This window comes from Palaemon carinicauda, chromosome 39 (assembly GCF_036898095.1).
Source record: "Palaemon carinicauda isolate YSFRI2023 chromosome 39, ASM3689809v2, whole genome shotgun sequence".
NCBI lineage: Eukaryota > Metazoa > Arthropoda > Malacostraca > Decapoda > Palaemonidae > Palaemon > Palaemon carinicauda.
In genome coordinates, this window is record NC_090763.1 from 14,974,274 (window position 1) to 14,985,354 (window position 11,081).

At 44.6% G+C, this 11,081-nt stretch overlaps 1 protein-coding gene across 4 annotated transcripts in view; it reads right to left on the reverse strand.

The window, feature by feature from the left end:
• kcc (solute carrier family 12 member kcc) overlaps positions 1–11,081 on the reverse strand; it is a 947,417-nt gene that overhangs the window by 57,720 nt on the left and 878,616 nt on the right. For all 4 annotated transcript variants that reach the window (XM_068362575.1, XM_068362573.1, XM_068362572.1 and 1 more), the window contains exons 6-9: positions 11,024–11,081; positions 8,724–8,923; positions 7,060–7,221; positions 6,763–6,919 (exon numbers count right to left, since the gene is read on the reverse strand). The exon at positions 11,024–11,081 is cut by the window's right edge and continues 178 nt beyond it. In XM_068362575.1, coding sequence (XP_068218676.1) covers positions 6,763–6,919; positions 7,060–7,221; positions 8,724–8,923; positions 11,024–11,081 — 577 coding nt within the window. The remainder of the gene's footprint in view (positions 1–6,762; positions 6,920–7,059; positions 7,222–8,723; positions 8,924–11,023) is intronic.

Genomic DNA, 11,081 nt, shown 5'->3' on the forward strand with positions numbered 1-11,081 from the left:
AGCATCAAATCCGGGGAAGAGACGAGAAGATCCACTCCCTTTCGCAGGTTCTCGTCTGCCACCCACCAACTGAGGTCCACTCGTTCCGCAGATCCCATGGGGATCAGGACGTCCGGGGAGTCGAGTCCTAGACTCCACCGAGACTTGAGTCGCCACTGGAGGGATCTCATTCTGAGGCGACTCTTGAGAACAAGACGGGTCAGGGAGGAGAGGTGGCCGAGGAGACGAAGCCACGTTTGGGCTGGGAGTTCTTCTCAATTGAGGAAAGGTTTCGCATCCTTCCTCAGCCTTGCTATCCTTTCGTCTGATGGGAAGGCTTTGTGGAGATTGGTGTCTATGACCATGCCTAGACATACCAGTTTCTGAGAGGGCTGCAGGTAGGACTTCTCGAGATTTACCACGATCCCTAGATCCTGGCAAACTTCGAGGAGTCGTCTCGGTGGCGAAGAAGGGTTGCCTCCGAGTCCGCTAGGATCAGCCAGTCGTCCAGATAACGAAGGAGACGGATGCCGATCCTGTGGGCCCACGAAGAGATGATGGTGAAAACTCTGGTGAACACCTGAGGAGCTATGGAGAGACCGAAACACAGCACCTTGAACTGGTAGATCTTGTTGTCTAGGCAAAATCTCAGGTACTTCCTTGAAGACGGATGGATTGGGATCTGGAAGTACGCGTCCTTCAGGTCCAGTGTGCACATGAAGTCTCGTGGTCTCACTGCAAGTCTGACCGTGTCTGCCGTCTCCATGCTGTACGGAGTCTGCTTGACAAACCCGTTCAGGTTCGAGAGGTCGATGACTGGTCTCCAGGCTCCAGACGCCTTTCTCACAAGAAAGAGTCGACTGTAGAAGCCTGGGGACCCGTCTACAACCTCCTGGAGAGCATCCTTCTCCAACATGGTCTGGACTTCGGCCCGGAGGGCCTGCCCTTTTGCCGATCCCATGGCAAAAGAGCTCAACGACACTGGGTTCGCTGTCAGGGGAGGTAGAGAGGCTGTGAATGGGACGCGATAACCTAGAGAGATCACGGAGATCGTCCAGGCATCCGCCCCGAGTTGCTGCCACCTTGTCGCGCAACTCTGTAGGCATCCCCCCACTGGTGGACATGCTGGGGGATTGCCAACCGTAGCGCTTCCGGCCTCGGCTGGTGCCTCTAGGGTTTTTGCCTCCCCTGGAGGACTTCTTGCCCCTTCTGCTCTTGGCAGGAAAGGGCTTAGACACCTTGGGCTTCGCTGCGGTGGTCGTCTTCTTTGTGTCCCTTAGCCGGACGGGGCTGCTGAACTGCTGGAGGCCGTGACCCGAATCAGAGAGGGCGGGCTTAATAGCCTGCACAAGGGCTCTGACTAGGGTGCCGAACCAGGGCTGCTGTCTGACAGTCGTGCTGTTGGACACCCCCTCTGGAGGGAAGGGGATCGAGGGATCCCTAGGAGGAGTCGACAAACGAGGGTTCGCCTGCAGGGCTGAAAAAGAAGAACCGCTAGACCTGTCCGGGGAGCACCCCTCCTCTGGCGAGCGCGCTGGTCTGCGCTTGCGGGGAAGGGAACGCGACGAAAAAGAGTCCGCCTGGCGGCTTCCGCGCTGGGGCTCATAAACCGGGCCATGGTCAGGGTCGCGCGTGGATGGATGGCACGATACTGGAAACGCGCGCGCACCCGCATGGGCGGGGGAGGGCGCGAGGGCGCGATGGCGCGCAGGCGGGTATTCAGGAGCGATGGCGCGCTGGCGACAGCGCGGGCGCGTGGGCGTGCAGCAGCTGGAGCGGGAACATGGTCGCGAGAGCGCGTAGGTGATGGAAGAACCGGCTGAGGGCGCGTTAGCGCTGGAGCTGGGTCGCGAATGACCTGGGGGCGAGATGGTCGGCGCTGGTCGGCGCTGGTCGGATAAGACCGGCATACTCGCCTGTGGACGCGTTGGTCGCGCAGGTGATCGTGGGCGGGCATGGCGCTTATCAGGATGCGGTCGCACCGGAGTGCGTTGCTGCGGCGGCGGCGCAGGGCGCGCCGTTGGATGAGGGCGCTCTGGTGAAGGGCAACCTTAGTTGTCCTGAATACAGGGACGGGGCGCGTAGCAGGAACAGGGCCCGATACTGGAGCGTCGTGCGCGATTGCATCAGATGCAAGCTCGTGCGGTCTAGAGGGAGAGCCCAGAGGCGGCCGTGAGCGCCCGTGCGCTAACTTGGGAGCCTCTTGGGCGATGCGCTGAGTCGTAACAACGCGTGGGCGCGTTGGTGAGCGCGTGGGCGCGTTGGTGAGCGCGTGGGCGCGTTGGTGAGCGCGTGGGCGCGTTGGTGAGCGCGTGGGCGCGTTGGTGAGCGCGTGGGCGCGTTGGTGAGCGCGTGGGCGCTGGTACTGGAACTGCACGTGGGCGCATTGGTGAGCGTGTGGGCGCTGGTACTGGAACTGCGCGTGGGCGCGTGTCGCGTGTTTCCCTAGACGGGCGCGACGAGTCCAAAGCAACGTGCGGGCGCATTGGTGAGCGCTGGAGCTGGAACCGCGCGTGGGCGCGTGTCGCGCGTTTCTCCCGATGGGCGCAACGAGTCCGTAGGAACCTGTGGACGCCTGTGCGCCAACTCAAGTGCCTCCTGGACCGCGCGCGATGAAGCAGGAACTGGGGGGCGCCGAGGCGCTGGAGGGCGCGTGAGCGCATGTGGCCGCTGGGGCACCGGTGGACGCGTATGGGCAGGTGAGCGCTGGAGCGCCGTGTCAGGAACGGGGCGTGTATGCGCAGGTGAGCGCTGGAGCGCTGTATCAGGAACTGGGCGCGTTTGCGCAGGTGGGCGCTTGCGCGCTACCTCAGGAACTGCTGGAGGGCGCCGGGCCGCCGAAGGGCGTGGGCGCGCAGGGGGACCCTGGCGCGTAACAGGAACGGAGGCGTGAACGCCTGAGGGTGAGCGCCGAGGCGCTAAGTCAGGAACTGCAGCAACATCAGCAGGCGAGCGCTCAGGCGGTGCCTGGCACTTGGGGGCAAGAGGCGCAGTTTAGCGCTCAAGCCCCTTCAGCCATGAAGGGCCCAGAGACTGCGCAGTGGCAGTGTCAGGTGGCTCGTCACACGCATCAGGAACTTTAGAGGTAGATGGTCTGGGCGACAGGTCACAATGTCCCGAAGGACGACCATCCTCCGAAGGGGATCGCAAACAATCCTTAGAGAGGTCTAGGTTGGTAGCTGGCAGGACAGGAGAATGGCGAGTCGTCTCCTCCGCAGAGGAATGTGGTGACGACGAGCCGAAGAGGCGCCTCTTAACCCCTTTGAAGGGGGAAGGAAGGCCTCTACGGCGAAGGGGAGGACGAGCCTTCCACCTTATACGCCCACGAGGGGCCGTGGGATCAGCAAGCTGACCATCGATGGGCCTCCGAAGAGGAGTCCCTGTTGTGAACTCCCCCGTGAGTGAGAATCACCGGCAGGAGAGACCGTGGGACTAAGCTCCTCCCTCGAAGGATGTTCGGAGGGGGAGTCTAAGCCTTCAGCTACCTCAGCCACAGGAACGGGCGTTTGGCTAGACCCACGAGAAGTGTCCGTCACAACAACGTCAGCCACAGACAGAGGATCTATCTCCGCTGAAAATGGCGATTGTTCGCCAGCCCCACCCCGTTTGATCATGTCAAACAGAGCTTCCTTGGAGGGCAAACCTTGCAACCCCAAGGAAGCCCAAAGCTGAAAAAGATCATTATTAGATACAAATTTCTCCTGGGGGGGGGGGGCGGCAGCCGCCTCGCTATGGGAGGCAACTACCTCTCCCTCACCCTGGGATCGGTTAACAGCACTGCGGTCTACGCTACCACTCGCCAGCCTCTCGGAAGAGGCCGCTCGAGTGGGAGCTTCGGAGGAGGAAAGGGCGGCGGAAGAAGTCGTCTTGGAATTTTCTCTCTTCCGAGAAACCTCCGAAGGAGAAAGATCCCTTTTAGCCTTCTTCTTAAGTCGCCGGGCAAACCTCTCCCACTGGGAGGTAGACCACTCCCTACACTCAATACACACGTTAGACCTATCACACCGTTGGCCCCTACACTGAGGGCATAAGGAGCAAGGATCCGTGTCCAAGGCCGACATAAAGGTACCACAAGGGCGGCCAGGAAGTCCAGGGCACGTACGCATGAGGAGAAATAGAGGCCAACTTCACACACACACACTCAAAAAAGAGAAAGCAAACAAAATTATGGCAGTCAAAAACGAGGAGAGCGCAGACACGTCTGACGTCTCTCCGAGCCAAAAGTAAAGTGAAGTATTCACCGGTGTGTGTGAGGGGGGAGGGGTAGCTAGCTACCCCTCCCTATCCCCCGCTAACTAGCGGCGGGGTAGGAAACCCTCGTTAAAACTTTATGGCTCGTCGTTCAGCTACGGCGAAGTAATTACCCCATGTAAATAGCGTGGTTTGTATTTCAGTTACGGAACAAATCTTTTTTTTTATCTGGATAATCAAAATACAGCTAGCAGGCAATGGTGTTTCACAGGTAATACTATGTAAGAAAAATAAATGATAGCTGATCTTTTAAAAGACATGACAGGAACAAATATATTAATGAGGTGCTTAATGCTAGTCATAGCTGGTTTGATAACCTTGAGAGAACTGGTACAGTATACATAGTGTTGTGAAGTATAGGGAGGAGGCCAGTTCTAATAGAGATGGCAACTAATTTATTACAGAGTTTGGGGAGTACGAGGGTTTTGGCCCCCCAAAAAGGGTTTTAGATGTGATGAGAAAGGCCTGTACAGTATAGGAAGAAATTTCCAAAAAAGTTTTTAATTGTGATGAGAAAGGCCTGTTTAGGAGGAAAACTCGACAAATAGTTATAAATTGTGATGAGAAAGGCCTATTTAGGAGGAAAATTCCACAAAGTTTTTAATTGTGATAAGAAAGGCCTGTTTAAGAGAAAAAATTTCAAACAGGACTTATATGACACAAGTGAAGGCACTGCCAGGGTCCCAAGGCAATGAAAACAGGCAGATTCTTGTTGTATGGCAATGCAAGTGAGAATTTCACACCACATCATTTACTAATCTACCACTCTAAGAACATCATTTTTTTTTTAATGTTCATAAAACCCAGTTACCTGCAATGGGGAGGGTAGAGACCTAGCCTCTGGGGGGTCAGAGAATATTTCAGCAAGTGTTTTAATGTTATTTAGATCAAGTGTAAAAAAAATATTAATATGAGAAACAATTGACTACCAAGGCCCTACTTATGGGCAACAATCATGCTCTCCCTCAAGCTTGAAGAGCAATACTGACAGTTCAATTCACTGTAAAGATTTTCCCCTTCAAAACAATTCCTATAATTTAGCCCATGGACCAAAGGTCATCAGTAATTTCATGAAACGACACCAAAGCATTTACCAAGAGGTTCTGGAAAGAACACTTCAATATTATCCAGTGCAAAAGCAGTATTGACAAAGACTGGCAGGAAGCTTCCTAAAGAACTATTAACTCCATGGAGGAATATGTGGCCAGAATATGTAACTAAAGGGGACTTTGAAGCTTTTGAGGCTGTGTCTACTAAAGAGAATATAGTGCCTCTGACCACGTACATGGACCCGGAAGCCAGTGATGATATTATGGATGAGACCAATGAAAAGCTGGTCACTGAGGGATTGCAACAGCTTAAGAGCAAGGAATACCAGATAGAGATGGATACATTATCTCCAAGCTTGGAGGAGAAGATAGCTCAAATGGATTTATGAATTTGGGTTACATAGGCAAATGAGGCCACATTTAGCACATAAGTGCAACTGAGGAAAACCACGTAGCCTATGAAGTAAATGTTTAAGAGGCTGAATAGCAAGATGGAAGAAAGGAAGCAGAAATGAAGGTAAAAATAGAAGGATGTACAGTAAAACAAGAGGAGATAGTGGTCAAACACACACTTCAAAGCCACGTAAGCAATTCGTGCGGGATAGGAGAAAATAAAGGAAGGTCCTACTTCAATCATTAAAGAAAATTTGTGCAAAATGGATGGAAGTGACAAGTTTTGCAGAAAAGTATCAACCCAATAAAGCCTCAAAAACCTTTAACAGCATTGTTTGGAGTGATAAGGTGATGTCGCATTTCTGGAAAATTCTTAGAAGTCAAAAACAAATTTCAATGGACAGTTTATATCAACACACAAACTTGGTAAGCCTCAACCAGGTCAAAGTCAAGGAAAGAGAGAGAATAAAGAAAAGAGAAAAATTACAGAATTTTAGCTTCATATAGTTTTATTGGAGGGGGACTCTCCTCCCAAATCATAGCATCTCCTCCTCCCCTTCCTCTCCACCATCCTCGTAGGCTATCAACTCTCAGAAAGGTAACGGGAAGTTAAATTTTAAATGATACAAACCAAATACTAATTACAATTGACACAAACTAAAAGTATAATGCACAAGAGAGAGAAGTAAAGTTGACTCCAAACACTATTTTAGCAATCTGAATCACAAGACATATTTCTTAGCTAACCTCCCAAGAGGTTACCAGATGATGTGACAAAGTAATACCTTGGTAGACCAAAGGGGGGGGGGGGAGATGATGACGAGATTTATCCATTAATACGTTTCTTATTATGAAGTCATGAATCTCATGCTTCTTGGTCAATATATTATGATCTGAAGAAAATAATACATGGAATATTATGATCTGAAGAAAATAATACATGGAAATCCTTTTCTTCAGTCTCTTCAATAAAATGTGTAATAAAATGTGTGGTAGTTATCTTAGAAGAAGAGTTAGAGCATTTGGCAACCTAACTAATGTCTATCTAAGATTCTTTTTTTTAGATCAGTAGAAACAGGACACAACTTACTTATCTCGCATCAGTACATTGTCATACGAAGCAGCAAACAGCAGCAAATAACTTAAATAAACGGTTGAAGTAGTTATGATAGCTGCCAAAGTACCAACTGGAATGCTCTTTTGGGCATCGGCCAAATCTCCTGACCTATTGCTACCAGCCATTATACCTAAAAGGAAATGTCAGATTAGTTTTATACTAAAAGCCATACATTATAGTTGGCCTCTTAAAAAACCTTTTGTGAATGAATGATGTTAAAATATTGCCACAATATGCATCAATACAATACTGTGAGATACAATTACTTACCAGTACAGGAAGGGAAGAAAATTCCGACAAGGGTAGTGAAGCTTGTAGTGATATCAATAATGACTTGGTTGTAGGTCGGATTATTAAGAGCTTCGTAGTCATCAGGATTATCCCCGTCTGCAACAATCTGACCATTTTCCATGAACTTAGAACCCAAATTTTCTGGAAAGAGATGAAGTATAACGATGGTGCTCAATGCTAGAAATGAACAAATGAAGTTTGTATGTATTCTAACTTCTTTAGATATACTGTATTCATAAAATGAATATTGTAATAATATTCTTCCAAAATAAAGTATTAGCCTCTTCAGAGGTACATTATATAGTGTAGTAAACTAACAAGCCTACACTTATTTGATTTAAAACAGTGATGGGGGCAATTGAGACAATAATCTCATTAAAGTTATGGTAAATCCTTTATTCATTTCACATTACTCTAACTTTCACATCAAATTTAAAATTTTGGGAAAGATTATGGAAAATGTATATATTCTCAGTAGCATTATGTGAAAATACAGATCTTTTATTAACATTCTCTCTCTCTCTCTCTCTCTCTCTCTCTCTCTCTCTCGTTCGTGTGATTATCTAGTTAATTACTCACCCTCTTTGATGTAGACATTTTAATGAATATTAACTCGACCTTCAAGCTCAAGTAACTTCAATATCAATTTAGCATGTTTAATCAAGTTTCACTTTTGCCCATTTTTTTTAATCTAATTTGCAGTATACCTATTTATAAAACACTCTTGCTGAGACCACGTGTAAGGAACTCTCCTGAGAGAGAGAGAGAGAGAGAGAGAGAGAGAGAGAGAGAGAGAGAGAGAGAGAGAGAGAGAGAGAGAGATATTCTAAAAATAGTTTTGGCATCATTCTGCTTTAAGTATCTTGCTTTTATAAACAATTTAGGAACTTTGTATGGCTTCTCCCAGTTGACCCCTAGAAGTCTTTGCTTTCCCAAATATAAAAAAAGAAGAAACAAAACCTTAACTATAAAAGTTTTAGAATACACATTTGCTCATCCCATCATCTTCATGCAGAGATTGCTTTTATGGTTAGCATTTTGTTTTCCAATGACATTTTCATTTGTTTTTCAAAATAACATTGCGTGTGACTGCTGGTGTTATTGTTTAGGGGAAATTTACTTCTTTTGAATACTTTTTGAAGCTAAATTAATATCATTGGTGAAAAAAGCTTCAAGGAATGTTTTTTTTCAAAATATATTTGCCAATGGTGGAAAGAAAAAATGTCAATTTTACCATTTCTATTGTCATTTCTTGATTTGACAAGACAATACCCTTAATATCTTCTTTTTTTCTTTAAATTTTTGTTTATTCTAAATGTTAATGATAATAATAATAATAATAATAATAATAATAATAATAGTAATAATAATAATAATAATGCTTTTGTGAATGCCGATACAGAGGAGGCAATCAAAGCACCTATTTGTTCATGGAAATACAGAAGGATGTTAAGACTAACTGTCTAATTCAGTCATGATCTATTCTCTTACCAAAGGAATGAAAACCACTGAAATCATATGTTAAGGAGATACCATATCTAAAAACACCTTTTCCTTTGCAATGTTTGTTAGATACAACAGTAGGCACCTGTAAGCAAAATATTCAAGTCCAGAAAATAGTAAAAAAAGTCTAGATGGCTTACTGGTAAATACATTGGAAGCCAAGCCCACAATGGCTATGCGACTTGAGGTGTTGTGGTCCCTGAAGTATGGGTCACAATCAGTGATGTTGGTGGCAATAGTCCCGTTCTCCTTGACACAATATATGTTCCATAAATCACCGTCAGGATCTTTAGTACAGTTCTGGACTAGAGAGAGCAATCTTGCTCCGAGTAAACACATTCTGAGGAATAAAGTGTTATTTTAACAGACATGTTAAGTTTTATGTCACTTAAGACTTCTGGTAAATATCGATAAGAAAAGACTTTTGAGAATTGAGGAAAAATTCAATCTTTTGTTTTTAAAATTGCCTGTAAAACTATATACAGTACTGTACATGTGATACAATATAAGAACTTTGCAAGCGTGAAATAATTTTTTAAAAATATTCCAGCAAAACACTATATACAGTACAGTATATGTGATACAATATAAGAACTTTAGAAGTGGGAAATAAATTTTTGAAAATACTCCGGCACAACAGTAAAAATAGTTTGCTAATTAGCTGTTAATTTTCATATATATTTACCTATGAATTCATTAGCTGTAAATAGGATAAAACATTTTACATTTTAAAGACAAAGGTATTTATTGAGCAACCGTCCTCTCAGTGTTCCACTGTGGATCTTTCACATGAAGCAACTGATACCCCTACAGTCAATAATAACCTAAGTGCCACTTGGAGGTTAGCAAATCTTTCACCATATTTCATAATAAAAAATGTAAAAGGAAACTAAGATATTTAGAGGCAAACATTTTTAAGTGCATGATTTTCATTGTCAGGATGATTAATTCTATTGCAAAAAGAAAAAAAAAATCAAGGAAATATTCTAATTTTTGTTGGTTTTAATGGCTTAGTTGCAAAAATCATAATTTGCGGTAAAAATTTTCAAAGCTTTTATCCTTTACCCGCTAATTACTATTATTTCAATCTTGTGAGGCGGCAAGTCCAGGCTATTTTTACCGCCCCTAAAAAAGTGTTGCCCCAGGGCATTTGCTGCCCCTAAAAAAGTGCTGCCCCAGGACATTTGCTGCCCCTAAAAAAGTGCTGCCCCAGGGCATTTGCTGCCCCAAAAAAAGTGCCGCCCCAGGGCATTTATATATACACCACACACATAAATATATATATATATATATATATATATATATATATATATATATATATATATATATATATATATATATATATATATATATACATACTATAGAATCTAGTTGCAGTCTATTATAGCAATGATGACATCTAAAAGTTCCTCATAAGTATAATAGTAGGCTAATATATCGGACTCGGTGCAACTGTTCCTTACGTCTGTATGCATTGCTATGGCTCACCCGGACAATCTTGGGCTAGCATACCAGGCCACACATTATACAATAAGTATTATGGACTGCAGGGATCCCTTGTCTAGCCTGTTGCTGTTTCCCTTTTAAGGTCAGCAGATGATAAACTGATGAGGATTAGAAGCTATACGATAGCCTTGTGAAATCATGATTTGAGATGAAGGCTTTGGGTAAGGACCTAAATTCACAAACTTGATTCAGACGATTAATGTCAGAAGGCAATGAGAAACCTTAATGACCTAACAGGACCTAACCATTCCCTCAAAGCCTGTCCCCAGAGTGTATTTTGACCCTAGAGAAGTACCTATAGCTTTTGTCCCAAGAGAGCAACCCACAGGGCAGTTGGGCAACTCGATCGGTTTAGTCCAACAGTTGAGTTGATGTCAAGGTGTTAGGCTCAGTACCAAAGCAGGAGTTGAGGTGCCAATAATGAACAGTGTTCATAGGATATCATGTGAGAAAGCGACTGCTCGATTATCATATATCTATCTATCTATGTATCTCCCTATCTATATATCTATATATATACATATATATACACACATTTATGTATGTATGTATATGTATAAACACACACACACACACACACACACACATATATATATATATATATATATATATATATATATATATATATATATATATATATATATATATATATATATTTGTGCCAGTTTACATTATTTTGGGAAATATCATCAAGCAGATCACATTAACCTCTAATATAGAAAACAATAACAATCAAACATTAATTTTCAAAAAACATTAATTAGAAGACCCCAATAACCTACGTATAAAATGGAAAAGCGAGAAAAAATATATTACTGCCTCTTACCTTCAACAGAAAATTTCACCAATTAAGGGAATATCACTACAAAAATAAAGCTTACAACTAAACAATAGTAATAAAAATCAAGAGGCAAAAAGCTGTGTATTAACTTACTCTAACTTATCAGACCCATTGATATTAACGAAGATTCCAACCAGGATGGCAATGATAG